This window comes from Arachis duranensis, chromosome 5 (genome assembly GCF_000817695.3).
Source record: "Arachis duranensis cultivar V14167 chromosome 5, aradu.V14167.gnm2.J7QH, whole genome shotgun sequence".
Taxonomy (NCBI): Eukaryota; Viridiplantae; Streptophyta; class Magnoliopsida; order Fabales; family Fabaceae; genus Arachis; species Arachis duranensis.
Genome location: NC_029776.3, coordinates 9556019 through 9570024, shown reverse-complemented (window position 1 = coordinate 9570024; position 14006 = coordinate 9556019). Strand labels below are relative to the sequence as shown.

The window sequence follows — 14006 nt, the reverse complement described above, 5'->3', positions numbered from 1 at the left end:
AATATTATTATTATTATTATTATTATTATTATTATTATTATTATTTTAGGGTTAATAGTCAAATTAGTTCCTGAAAGATAAAGCATTATTTAAATTCATCCCTAAACGATTTTTTAAATCAAATTGGTCCTTCAAAAATTACGAATTAATCATATTTGTCCTTCAATTACTTTACTCACAATTTTTGTCAATGATTGATGATGTGATATGTTAACTGATAGCATACATGACACATAACATGTTCAATTAGACGTTAACTAAATATATTTACGAAAATCAATCAATTTAGTCACTAGGTCATATTAGAAATAAGATTTTTATAATTGGAAAAAATGACTAAATTAATAAATTTTCATAAACATATTTAGTTAATATCCAATTAGACATATAAAGTATTATATATGTTATCAATTAATGTTTTACAACATCAATCTTTGAAAAAAAATTGTTAATGGAGTGATTAGAGGACAAATATGGTTAATTCACAATTTTTAAAGGACCAATTTGATTGAAAAAAATTTTCAGGAATGAATTTGAAGAATGTCTTATCTTTCAAAGACTAATTTAACTATTAACCTAATAATTTTATTTTACTTTTTTTTATGAAGAACTGTTATGTCTGACGAAAAAAAATATTAAAAATTAATGTGTATTAATTTTTCTTAAGGACTAAAATGTTCGTTTTTAAAATTTTTAGGATTTGAATAATTATTCTGCCAAAAATAAACTAAGAATTGATTTATCTATCGGAGTAAAATTTTAAAAATTAATCTGTGTATTAATTTTTTTAAAGACTAAACTATTCACTTTTTAAAATTTTTAAAACTCATTTGAATAATTACCCTTTATTAAATTTTCAAGGAGTGCATAGCTTTAAATAAAAAATTTGATCCCACCCTCCACAACTACACGGTTGAAGGACATTTAATTAAATTTGATTTTATAAATATAAAAAACAATTAAACAAATAATAAAAAAATCAAAATAAACAACCCGCCTAATCTTAATTATTTCCAAAACCAACCATCTTGCTGCTATTTTTTCATTTTCCTTTTTTTTCTATTCCATTTTCTAATTTCGTTTGATTTAATTAAAGGTTTATTTTTGTCTTTTTGTAATATAATTTATTTAATTGTACTGTATTTGCTTTGCTATTATATTATTGTATAATTTTTTTATTATTTAATTAATAGTTATTATAGAATAAAATTTTATTAGTTTTTTTAAGGTAAAATATTAAATTAATCATTTATGTTTGGACGTAATCCTGTTTTGATCCTTAAGGTTTAAAGTATCATATTTGAATCCAAAATATTTTCATTTAACTTCAATATAATTCTACTGTGAGGTCAAAGTTAAATAATTAATGGAATGTCCTACATAACAGTAATATAAGAACAAGATCGATAATCTGGAGAACAAGTACAAGCTCCAAAGACACAAAATCAACTGTGAATGCATCAATACATTTATTTATCATTCTCTTTAGTTTTATAAAAAATATTTCATTTAAATTGTAAGAAAAATGATAAATAAATGTATTGATGCATTCACGGCTGATTTTGTGCCTCTGAAACTTGTACTTGTTCTTCAGATTATCGACCTTGTTCTTGTACTGCTGTCATGTAGGACATTCCGTTAATTATTTAACTTTGACTTAACGGTGGAACTACATTAAAGTTAAATAAAACTATTTTGGATTTAAATAGGATACTTTAAACCTTAAGGACCAAAACAACATTACGCCTAAACGTAAAGACCAATTTAGTACTTATGCTAAAATCATATAATGGGGTGCAAAAGTTACAAGAAATAATGTTTTTGCCTGGTGCTGTGGTCATTGTCATTGTCATGAGAATTGAAGTTGTTGCCACTACTTTAGTCCAAATGGTGAATGTTATGGTGCCTAAAAGATGTTGCCTATTTATTAAAAAAGGTTAAAAAATAATATTTAATTTAAAAAATATAACAATAAATAATTTTTAAAAAATTAAAACTTACTACAAAAGGTAAGTTAGGCAAAATTTAGGCACCAATTCATAGGCACCATAAAATTGGCCAGTCCAAATTCTGCGCTCTTCTGTTCCATTCACTTCAACTTTTTTCATCTTTTAATTTGGCACTCTAAATTCAGTTTTTTTGGATTTTTTGAGATCAAATTGTGAGAAGGCGTTACATTTATAATTATTAACTGTTTGGTTTATATTATTACGAGGTTTTAATTATATTTATAAAATTATTGTTGAAGAACTTTAGCTTGATTAAAATAGTTGATTTATTAGAGTTGAATAATTTATTTTGTGAAGTTCACACCTTAAGAAAATTATATGAGACCATATACATGTTTGATAAAATTTTGCATTATTTTAGAATTTTCGATTTGACTTAAATATGTTTTCGAAACATTGAAGTATTTGTTAGTAGTCATTTATGTATTCTAAAATTGTAAAACATGTTTGAAATTCCTTCTTATTGAGAAAATATGATTGAAAATAATTTTTGATGAGAAAATATTATTTGATTTGATTTGATACCTGACATATTGAAAGATTTAAGAATATGTTATATTTGAAATTATATGTTTTAACTTAGATTTAGGAGGCTGTATTAGAAAATTGTAATTAACGGTGGTCATGATGTTAATTTAGATGCATCTAATTTAGAACTTAGTTAGCAAGAGTATTGCTAGCCCAATGTGTAGGTCACACATTGAATCTGTTATTCTATATGAACACACGAGAGGAATGGACTACTCTTAGAGGCGCAACTGCCCAATGTGGACTATTTAATTTGATTTCTGTACTAAAAACTGCCTTATTGATTCCCTAATTAGTATCAACTACTATTTTCTAATTAAAATTACTTTGATAATAATATTTATATGCTCTTATGTGAATTATAAATGTATTGCTAGTCATTAAGTTACAAAACTCACTCTATCTTTAAAAAATATTTTTTAAAAATAAATACTTAAATATGTAAGCTTTTCTATTTAAGAGTAATGATTTATAATGAATATCTATTTTTTGTTAAATTTCTAAACGCTATTCGCTCTATATGTCACAAGCAGAATTTAACTATATTGATTGATTTTGTTAACAATAATGTGTAACTATTTATTCTCTGATACTTATAAATTTATTAAAAACATTTATAATTTTCTCATTTAATATATCTTCTAATTCGTTGGACTTGCTAGAAACAATTTTCCTAAGCACGAATCATGCTTTTTTTGATATATATATATATATATAACATGTTTCTAATAATTGTATAGAAGATTTTACTAAAATAACTATTCTTATACAATAATAACAGTTGAAAATGGCCATTCCTCTTATAAGTAAATACTAAGAATAAATAATAAACTAGTTTTTATGGAGCGACAAGATATCTTCCAATATAAAAACAAATATATAGACTGTGTCTGTTTGGTAAAAGTTTTCTTCAAATATGAAACATGATTTTATAATCAAGATTACTCCTAAAGTATTAGAATTTATAATTTGATTAACATTAATCTCCTTGAAATGAATATCCGATTTTAACATACAGAGCCAAACATGAATCTCTAGTCAAAATTTTCCCAAAGAAAGATATTCGTAATCATGTATACTCTTAATTATTCTATATAATTGTAATTTTTTATATAACATTATTAAAAAGAAGAACAAGAAAAAGAAAAGGAAGATGAGGGCAGGCACAGGGCTGTGGTAACAATGACAATAATTTATGAAGGAGCCTCGTCATTACAACATGCACTCACTTTCAATGATATAATTTTTGTTTTTCCCTTCTTAATTACACATAAGAAACCTAACTATACAAACGATAACAAGGGGTTTACAAAAGAAACCACCAAAAATAAAATTTAAAAAAAAAATATGAACTTCCCCACCGATCTTATAAAGTTCCCTCCATAGGCATCCAGTTTCCAATACAAGGCAGCACCTGCATGGAGGACATTGGCGGTAACCACCTCTTCATAACTGCCATTTGAATATGAGAGCGACGTAACGGCTATATCTTAAAGAAAGCGGGAAAAAGAGCTAACCGATTTTTATTCACAACCAACACATCACCGTCATCGTCATTGTCATCGTCATCAATTTCTTCTTCCTCCTAACCAGCATTGACTGCTTCAGCCTGTCCAATTCCTTGATGATGAACAAACTACCAAGCACCATGCAAAATCTTCTATCTGACTGAGATTCATTCACCATATTAATTCACATTAATTTTAACATGAACAATATATAATTAAAGAATGATAAGGAACTAAACGTGCCTGCAGTTATTTGCTAAAGCTTTGTTCACCACTACTCATGCTATATTCCTGGCTTGCAAACACTGCTTGTCTGAACTTTGCCATATCAGCATTGTATTGCATTGTGTCATAGCCAGAGCTCGCAGTTGCAGGGTTGTAACCACTTGAAGCCGCGTAATTGCTGCCAGACGGCGGCTTAGCCCCCCCATCCTTCAAGTCATCCAATGATACATCTCCTTCCAATGCCCTTACAATCTGATGTACATTTCATTCATTATTATCTTAATTAATTACCCAAAGTATGCAATTAATTAAATGTACCTGACTCATTCTTGGACGCTTCTTAGCAGAGTGACGGATGCTGGAAGAAGCGCAAGCTGCCATCCTTGTCATTTCTTGTTTGTTGTAGTTTCCTTCCAAAAATGGATCCACCAACTCTCCAAAGTTGCCATCTTCCTCCAACCCACGTGTCAGTAGTGGCCGCGCCTGTCCACATTCCCAATAATGTTTTATTCTTCTTCATCCATAAACTAGAGCTAAGGAAAATCCACTCTAAAGTTTAAACATGCATGCATGATACTAACCCAGTCAACTAAGCTATCATCCATGGCACCTGAGAGATCCACAGGGCGCTTCCCACTTAGGATTTCTAACAGCATCACCCCAAACGAGAATACATCAGATTTCTCTGTCAATTTTCCACTTGATGCATATTCAGGAGCTAAGTACCTGAATGCGTGTTGCCATGTGAAGATCAGGACATCAAGCTATATTCATCATTTATAAGGATACCCCTTAATTTGATTACAAGTTATGTTAGAACTATTTTTTTTTATTAGCTAATGTGACAGATACCTCAACACTGAAGTAAATCATGTCATGTGTTTCTAAGAGACTATATCCTATCACTTTTTTTTGAGTGTTGAATTTTTCATTTAAGTTGCTATATATAGGTAATAAAAACATGTAAGGAAGAAAATGTACCCGAATGTTCCCATGACACGAGTAGATACATGAGTGTTATTATCTGTGGTCAACTTAGCCAATCCGAAATCAGCCACCTATGCATGTTGGCGTGTATATATAATTAATCATCTTCATCAATTATCAATGTATGAGTAACGTTAACCTAGCAAAGTAGAAGATAAAACATAGAAGTAAGTGGGAACCTTTGCTTCGAAGCTATTATCAATAAGGACATTGGCAGCTTTGATGTCACGATGGATGATGCGAGGATGACCTGGGTGTTTTTGTAAATATGGAAAATCAAAATAAATAAGAATGTGTACAATAAGAAAAGATAGATCGATAGAGATGAAGATAAGAATGTTAATTACAATCTTCATGAAGATAAGCAAGTCCCTTAGCAGCTCCAATGGCAATGCGCATTCTGGTAGGCCAATCCATGGTAGGCTGACCCTTAGCATGAAGATGATGTTCCAGTGTGTTATTAGGGATGAATTCATAGACCAACATTCTCTGGCCACCAGCAATGCAGTAACCAACAAGAGAAACAAGATGGCGATGATGAACACGGCTGATGATCTCAATCTCAGCCTGGAACTCGCGCTCGCCTTGGCCGCTACCACTCTTGAGGGTCTTAACCGCCACTTCCTTTCCGTTAGGCAAGACACCTTTGTAGACATAACCAAATCCACCTTGTCCTATCATATTTGACTCTGCGAAGTTGCTTGTGGCCAGAGCTAGTTCTTCGTAGCTGAAGGTGCCGCTGTTGAGACCCAGTGAAAGGCGAGGAGGCAAATGAGATCCAGTCGAGTAATTCGAGCTCATTTCGGCACTGTTCATCATCAGAGGAGTGGGTGATGAACCCCAACCACCACTATCACCACCGTTTTGCATTCTCACAACATGGTTTTGGTTTTGGCTACCTCCATAGTAACTTTGGCTCTGCCCGCTGTAGTTATTATTCACTGTCAACATCAATACAATTAGCTACGTACATTCTTCTAGGTTTGTAAGAATCGATGAATTAGGAGCCATTTTGAAACGAAAAAGCTTACGATTTAGTTGGTCAGTAGATTTATCTCCACCACCATAAAAGTACATCTTCTGTTTCTTCCTTTTGGACCTCCTTCTAATGCAAATGATGGCCACAATGAGGAAGAAAACAAACACTATCCCTATCACAACGAATGCTGCAATAGATCCTGAGTTAGTAGAGCTTGAAGAATCTTTAGACGGCGGTGCTAATTGTTTGCTATGTTGTGATGAGCCAGAACGTCCCTCCGGAGGAGGAGGAGTAGTGGTAGTAGAAGGAGTAGAAGGAGTAGCAGGAGTATTATTCGGAGGAGAAGGTGATGATGACGACGGCTTCTTCGAGTCTGATCCATCAGCATCATCAGGCGTGGCATTATCCGGTGTAGCATTATCCGGCGTGGCATTGTCCGGCGTGGCATTGTCCGGTGTGGCATCGTCCGGCGTGGCATTATCCGGTGTGGCGTTATCAGGAAATCTATTATGAGGAGCAGATTTAGACGACATTGTTATATATCCCCTTCTTCTATCTCAAATTAACACATAAACAAGCAATGTTTGGGAATTGAGACCCCTACAAAAGAGAATCAACATATTGTTATATGAAGGTGATTTGTCACAATTCAGAATAACTAAATGTTTTGTGCAGAGAGAAGGTATACCTGGTAGGAAGAATAGCAGGGGTTCTGGAGAAGAAGAAGAAAAGGAAAAGGAAAAAACTTTGGATATTGAAAAAGAAAAGGAAAGGAAACGTTCTAGTTAATCTTTGTCCATCCATGATTGCCAAATCTTGCTTACTCTTCACTCGTCACTTTTAGGTTTTGACCAAAATTTTCACCGGTCTTCATTTCTTCATTATAACCCCTGATTTACATGTTTCCCCAAATATAGCTTAAAACTAGATTCCACACAAATGCGTTTGCGCCGATATATCATCATTTTGTATATTTTTGGTGCAACTAAAATTCGTTGCAGCTTTCTCACCAACTATGATTTCCTATCAAAATTAGTATCATACAATCCCATGACATAAATAGTATAACGGTCAACATGAAATAACTCTTACAAGGAAAAGACACTAGCGTGACAATGCATCATCGACTTTGCTCTCTGCTTTTATTAGTACCATTTTCAATTGTACTTATATTTGGTATATTATTTCATTTCTTGTTTGGTGGGCCAATTATACGACGGAGTAATGATTTACTTGGTATCAAACTAAGAAGTAAAATTAAATCAGTTGAAATAGTCTCATCAAATTGGGAGGTACAATATCAACAATAGTAGAATACGAATTGAAAAACAGAGAAAGGTGTAGGAAAATGAGATACATGGAGCGACCACATCCACAAATGCTAAGATAGAATAGTAGTGGCCACCAATATAACATTATTATTATTATCTTGAAAGAAAGAGAATGAAAGGAAGGTAAGCTAGCCAAAGCACTGATCAGCAGGGAGAGGACCAGGGATGTAACCTTGGTCAAGGTACTGTAAACCAAAGACAAGAAGAATGGCAACAAGTGACAAATAGGAGAAGCCCTCAACAGCACCCAACAGCCCAAAAGGACCATTGGGAAGACCAGAACCGGTCTTGGCCTTAGTGTACAAAGACCAACCCACTATTCCCACAACAACAAGATAGCTTACGCCTTCAAGTGCGCCAATAGAGCCACCTGGACCAGGAGGGAGGCCGCACCCGGTGGTCTTCAGTGTGTAGAGGGACCACCCTATCACTGGGGTTGAGATTAAACCTCCAACTATGGCTGCTTTCTCCACGATTCCGTTGTTGTTGCTGCTGCTGTCGCTGCTATCCTTTGCCATACTCACTATCTTCGTCGATACTAACTTGTTAGGCCTTCTGAGTGAATCATTGAAGCGAATTTTGGAGGCCGATACTGGAGACAGTAGTAACATTCTTGAGGAGGCTTCCATCTTCACACGGCCCTTTTACTCCTGCCTCTTGCCTTTGCACTGCTTTAAAAGATAACCCAGACTAATATAAAATTAGTTAAAGATTATATCTGTGTGTTTATTTTTTGGTCAATAATAAAGATTATGTATTTTCTTTCTCGAAAAAAAATATATTATAATCCAATAAAAACACGTCTGATTTTATCATTGGGCCAGAACCAGATGTCTATGTGAAGCTAAAATTCACTTTGGGCTTTTTCGTTGCTAAAAAGAAACATATATGCGTGCGCGTATACTACCTCCAAAAAGATTTAATAAAGGAAATGAGTAAAAATATTTAATATTCACATATCTCTTGATTCTCTTCTTTACCCATAAAAGGGGGTAAAACATATACTGTGGGGGCAGATAGTACAATACGACGATCGAGTAAAATTCCGAGGTCAAGTTCATCTTGAATTTTTATTCAAAAGTATTTATCAATTATCTAGTATTCTATTACTAACAATGTGGGGAGAACGTGCCCATCTTCCGATTTAAAAAAAGTCCAACGTGAGGTCCCCCAAATCATATGAGCAAAATGGCTCCGATATTACAACCAACAAGATGTACTCTACCAAACCCAGACCCTTTGTACAACTTTGCGTGTGCCTTACGCGACTAACATTAGGGTCAGCTGAATGATTCCCTCTTTAATCGGTTTGGTTCCAACAATTGGGGAAAATTCAATAACCGACGTCTATGCATAAATATCAATGCGGATCTGCCGTCCAATTGAAGATCAAATACTCAATTCAACGCCACGTGGCAAGCTGCAAAAGCGACCTGTATTATATAATGGAGAATGACAGTGCTCAGACAATTGTAAAAAGTAAACATAAAATTTCGTCAATGTGTGGAGTTGGTGGGAAAAAAAAAGGATTGCATACCTAGATTGAGGGGCCCATTGTCACATGCTTGGCTATTGACTACTACCAAAGGACCAAGCATCGACGACCAAAAATAAAAGAACCATCGTTCACCCTTTGTTGTCATCAAGCTCGATAAATAATAAGATCGGATTGGGTGGTGAAATAACTCCACGTAACAAACACAATAATTTATCAACGAGCCACGTCACTACATCATGCACCCACTTTCATTGATACGATCATTTTTTGATAATTTTTTTTCCCTTCTTAAATAGACATTAGAAACCTATCTACATATGTTTCCCGAGTTTTCTTGCTCTCTCACCAAAAGGACACCGATGACATGGGGTTTTACGAGAGAAACCACCAAAAACAAAATTTGAAAAATAAATCCCAACCCATCTTATGAAGTTCCCTCCAAAGGCATCCAGTTTCCTATACAAGGCAGCACCTGCATGGAGAACATTGGCGGTAAACACCTCTTCATAACTGCCATTTGAATATGAGAGCAACGACTATATCCAAAGCAAAGCGGGAAAAAGATCTAACCAATTTTTGAACTAAACACATTGGCAACCATCACACAATTCTATTCCCTAATATTTTCCCGTCCAACACAGCTAAATCCCTAAAAGATCAACCATAATTCTGTCTAAGGTGAGGATCCCATGCCAATAATCCGAAATAACATTAAAAACACGAACGGATGAACATGTGCTACATCAATGGGGTGGCGCCAATCATGCGTCTTAGATGACTTTAGTATATATTACCGCATCATTGTTCATCATCGTCCTCATCATCATCCTCATCTTCATCATCACGCTTCCTCTTGAGGTTTGAATTGGAAGGCAATACCTGAGCATCATCATCATCATCAACTTCCTCCTCCTCCTCACCATCATCGTTACCTCCATTCACTGACCCATCCCCAGCATTGACAGCTTCAGCCTGTCCGACTGGCTGAACAAAATACCCAGCGCCATAGTCCTCTTCCTGTGATTCAAGAGAAAATCATTACATACCGTGTTAAGAAGTTGCCGATACAATTCAATAAAAAAAAAACAAATATAATTCACATTGATCTTCAAAAAATATAAATATTAATATTATGCAAAGCATTTCTGCATTTGTACCAAGATTAATCCAAACATCACTCAAAAAGTGTAAATAATCACAGTAACATAATATCAAGAAATTATTATCAGTCACCTAATAAAGAAGATTAAATGAATAATCCTAATTTCAAGCATCACAAAATTAACGGTGACTCATCATTAAGTCGTTCAAAAAAAGAGGGAATCCTAATAGCAGGAGTATTACTAAACATAATTAAAAAATGCAAAGAAAAATGAAAAATCCTAACCAATTTGAAGTCATAAGCAGAAGAATTTCAAACAAAGGAAAATATAATATATCAATTAGTTACAGTACAATAACTACTGAAAATAGTACACATACAATAATTACACAAAACTGTGACAATGATTTCGCACTCAATTTCTACACACGTCTTTTCATCTAGCCAATTAAAAGACACTCTAATAACAAGTGAAAAACCTTATAGTGCCAAAGTTAGTCACCGATACTAACCCAGGTGAATATAAATCTACAAAAGTATTAGTTGGAAAGTCATTGGAGAAATTAAAATTACACTACATATTAAGTATAAGTATATAAATAAATATAAATTACATAGGAAAAGCATAAGAGGCATGAATCATGCAAGAAAATAATAAGCAACATAAATTCTGAGTAAAAGCTCTCTTCCAGAGGTAAAAGTTAAGCAGAAAAGCTTTGGTCAAAAGAAATTTATGCTGAAAAACCGTGGAAAAAATTTTTAAAACAGTTAGAAGTGGAAATTATGCAGGAAAACCTTTAGAATGATAAATTTAGATTTGGACTTATGCAGGTTTCGATCAGGCGCTGAAAACCAATTAATATTAGAAGGATAAACTTGCGATAGTTATCACCACAGAAATAACACCAATAACGGAATAATACACCAACAGAACATAGGCTGATATAGCATTAAGCAAATCAGTTAAGAACAAAGGATTTAGAATAGTACAACGCTAAGATTAGAACTCAGAGTACGACTCAAAACCACTCTCACGCCCCAAAGATAAGTAGGGATGAACATTAAGACAAAATAAATCAACATATGACACCATGCAATTTCAACAATCATGGAATGCAACAAAATTACAAGAAGCAGGCAGATACCATATCCATTTAACAAGTCAGTTAACATAATTTCACAAATATCAAACGCAAACACAACCATGACTACGGCATCCACTTCAACAATCTGACAACATGAACAAAAGACGTTAGCCAGATGAAAATCATCAGAAGACGATAGAAAAATAGTAGCGCAAATGTTTTAACACAAATATATAAAGAAGCAATCAATAAATTAAAAAAGCATGAACCATAAGAACATAAAAACACTGAAGTGGAAGGGCATCTCACTTCATCATCATCTTCATACTCTCCATCATATTCCACGCCCATCTCATCTTCCCCAGTCTCTCCATTGTCATCTTCATCCCCATCTTCCTCCCCCTGTTCATGCCCGTCAATCTCCCCTTCGGTGCTCTCCAACCTCCCAGTACTCTCTGGCTCTGCAAACTCTCCTTCATCATTGTCAACTTCCTCCTCTTCCTCATCCTCGTCATCATCGTCATCATCATCATCTTCATCATACTCAACCCCATCTTCATCATCGCTGTCTTCAATCTCATGCACCTCAACAACATCATCATCGTCCCCATCATCCTCATCTATCTCCTCTCCGGACTCATTATCCTCTTCATCATCTTCCTCCACATCATCCCCCACAACAGGCTCAACCCTGAACCCATTGGCCTGGCGAGTCGACCCACCGTTCTCCCTTCTCGACGTTTCCGCCTCTTCCTCGTCAGCCTCACTCTCCTCATCATCGTCAACATCAACAACCCCATCAGCACCCTCGCTGTGCCCGTTGCTAGTCACAAAGGGACGATCCTCACCGTCAATTTCACCACTCCCAGGATCATCCTCCTCCTCTTCATCCTCCTCTTCTTCATCATCCGATTCGGGCCTCTCGTTCTCCTCCGCATCCATCTTATCCAAGTACTTAAGCGATTTTATGAGCCCGAAAACCCTAGATCGATAATCCTTGACGCGCGTGACGGGGCACTCGTACAGATCCAGCGAAACGAGCTTCAACTGCGCGAGAGGAGCTAGATCCTCAATGTACTGAATCCGGTTGTTAGACAGATCGAGGTCGCGAAGGGAGTCGAGGCCAGCCTGTACCAGAAATTCAAGCCCGCCGGCGATTCTGTTGTCGGAGAGGATTAGTTTCTGCAGATTCAGGAGCCGCGGAAACTGCTCCAGCGACGAAACGCCTATGTTCGCTATTGACAGGTGCTGAAGGTTCTGGAACCTCTCCAGAAGACTCGGTGGCGGTAACCGTCCCTGAACGCACTTAACGGCGCCGTCTAGGGTTAAGGACCTAGCGGAGGCGTGGTCTGTCTCTCCGTCAAGAGCCGTCTCCACGGCCCTCTCCCAGATCTCATCCATCAAATACGACCACTCACAATCCGTATATATACAACTGTTACACCAGGAATCTATACGTGTGTTTTCTCCACGATGTTGCGGGAAGAGCTAATTTGAGGTTGGAGCGAATTCAGAAGGAAACCCTAATTTTTCAGGGACTCGAATTCATAACGGTTATCTGTGGCTCAGTGAAGGGATTGGAAACCCTAATTTTGTTTTTAGTGTGGGAATTCAAATATTTGGGAGTTTTCTTGAGGACTGGCGTGTTGTGTGTAGTGGGAGGGGTGGCCAATCGGGATAAACCTCTCGGGCTAGAGGTCCGGGTCAGCTCTAGGGTTCAAAGGGTGGGCTCGACCGCGTGGTTCTCCTTGTTGGGCGACCTATAACGGCCGTTAGATTGGGAGAGTGGAGGATCGATGACGTGGTAGTAATGGATGGCTGAGATTGAGTATTTGTGTGTTTGTTTTCGAGAAGGGTGTAGGATGAGCTAAAGCGTGAATCAGACATCTCATATATGACACGTCACCCGTTTTGTAAATATCGGGGTGGCTACGTTATTGACACTCTGCATGAACGATATTACTTAAATGCCACGCTTCAGATTCTGTTTGTTAGTGTACGTGGAATGTGGACTGCAAAGGTGGGGCGTGATGGGATCATGAGATGCTGAAAATCAACGACGGCACTGTGTCACGGCTTTAGACACACTCCAACACTACCGTATCGACACTCGAACTTACTCAACTTCTTGAGTTAAAATCAAGTCAGTCTAACCTTCGATACTTAGCAAGAAAGCTAAGAACACAAAAAAAAAGAAAGTTTGATAGAAAGAATACTTTATTGCTCAAGTATTTGTTACAAATGATTCACACACACTCACTCTAACTTTTACCTCCTATTTATAGTCATCCACCTCCTCAATGGATGGTTAGGATTAAATCTAATCAATGGTCTAGATTAATCATCTAGAACATTCTTTATAAATATCTATCATACCACTACTTTCTAAATACTTTTAGATTGTTCCATACAACTCTTCGTACTTTTATATCAATCCACACTCTTCTAGAATATTCTATGATCTTCTAGAGTCTTTTAGAACCTTCTAGGGTATTCCAGGAACTTCTAGAACGTTCCAAAACCATCTAGAGTATTCTCAAACACTCCAGAAAACTATACAAACACTGTTAAATCTAACCTTCTAAAAATTTACCGTGACATTCTTCAGAAAACTATACAAACACTCCAGAAAACTATACAAACACTGTCACTCAACAGATGCGCGAAATGATTTATCGCAGACATAAGATTCAGTTTCTTATATAAAGTTCTTTTTCGTTGTTTGCTAACTTTTCCTAAAACCTCATGTAATTC

At 35.7% G+C, this 14006-nt stretch overlaps 3 protein-coding genes across 6 annotated transcripts; all 3 read right to left on the bottom strand.

Annotated features, from left to right (window-relative positions):
* Positions 1–3704: 3704 nt before the first annotated feature.
* LOC107487860 (proline-rich receptor-like protein kinase PERK4) lies at positions 3705–7348 on the bottom strand. 2 transcript variants are annotated; one of them, XR_008009317.1, is made up of 10 exons: positions 6925–7348; positions 6289–6836; positions 5605–6198; positions 5437–5507; positions 5252–5328; positions 4852–4996; positions 4589–4753; positions 4285–4522; positions 4055–4201; positions 3705–3951 (listed from the first exon to the last, which is right to left on the bottom strand). XR_008009317.1 is itself a non-coding variant. In XM_052261421.1 (9 exons), exons 2-8 carry the CDS (start codon positions 6767–6769, stop codon positions 4295–4297), a joined length of 1761 nt encoding a protein of 586 aa, XP_052117381.1. In that variant the 5' UTR covers positions 6770–6836; positions 6925–7348; the 3' UTR covers positions 3705–4201; positions 4285–4294. The 2 variants fall into 2 exon arrangements, 1 of the variants encoding a protein (XP_052117381.1); XM_052261421.1 differs by having other exon boundaries at positions 3705–4201.
* Positions 7349–7488: 140 nt separating this feature from the next.
* Positions 7489–8283, bottom strand: LOC107487864 (uncharacterized). Its single transcript, XM_016108552.3, has one exon. The coding sequence runs from the start codon at positions 8194–8196 to the stop codon at positions 7696–7698; it is 501 nt and encodes a 166-aa protein (XP_015964038.1). The 5' UTR covers positions 8197–8283; the 3' UTR covers positions 7489–7695.
* A 327-nt stretch (positions 8284–8610) lies between these two features.
* On the bottom strand, positions 8611–12885 carry LOC107487861 (acidic leucine-rich nuclear phosphoprotein 32-related protein). 3 transcript variants are annotated; one of them, XM_016108550.3, is made up of 4 exons: positions 11562–12885; positions 9860–10082; positions 9105–9537; positions 8611–9000 (listed from the first exon to the last, which is right to left on the bottom strand). In XM_016108550.3, exons 1-2 carry the CDS (start codon positions 12651–12653, stop codon positions 9864–9866), a joined length of 1311 nt encoding a protein of 436 aa, XP_015964036.1. In that variant the 5' UTR covers positions 12654–12885; the 3' UTR covers positions 8611–9000; positions 9105–9537; positions 9860–9863. The 3 variants fall into 3 exon arrangements, with proteins under 3 accessions (XP_015964036.1, XP_015964034.1, XP_052117382.1); XM_016108548.3 differs by having other exon boundaries at positions 9105–10082; XM_052261422.1 differs by having other exon boundaries at positions 8611–8987; positions 9105–10082.
* Between the last annotated feature and the right edge of the window lie 1121 nt (positions 12886–14006).

What these genes read in the sequence shown, in the direction of transcription:
- LOC107487864 (XM_016108552.3), bottom strand. Translation starts at nt 8,196, where the DNA reads ATGGAAGCCTCCTCAAGAATGTTACTACTGTCTCCAGTATCGGCCTCC.
- LOC107487860 (XM_052261421.1), bottom strand. Translation starts at nt 6,769, where the DNA reads ATGTCGTCTAAATCTGCTCCTCATAATAGATTTCCTGATAACGCCACA. An exon ending in CGTGTCATGGGAACATTCGG is followed by an intron (nt 4,997 to 5,251) that starts GTACATTTTCTT and finishes ACACGCATTCAG; the next exon opens with GTACTTAGCTCCTGAATATG. An exon ending in ATGATAGCTTAGTTGACTGG is followed by an intron (nt 4,754 to 4,851) that starts GTTAGTATCATG and finishes GAATGTGGACAG; the next exon opens with GCGCGGCCACTACTGACACG.
- LOC107487861 (XM_016108548.3), bottom strand. Translation starts at nt 12,653, where the DNA reads ATGGATGAGATCTGGGAGAGGGCCGTGGAGACGGCTCTTGACGGAGAG. An exon ending in AGTATGAAGATGATGATGAA is followed by an intron (nt 10,083 to 11,561) that starts GTGAGATGCCCT and finishes CTTGAATCACAG; the next exon opens with GAAGAGGACTATGGCGCTGG.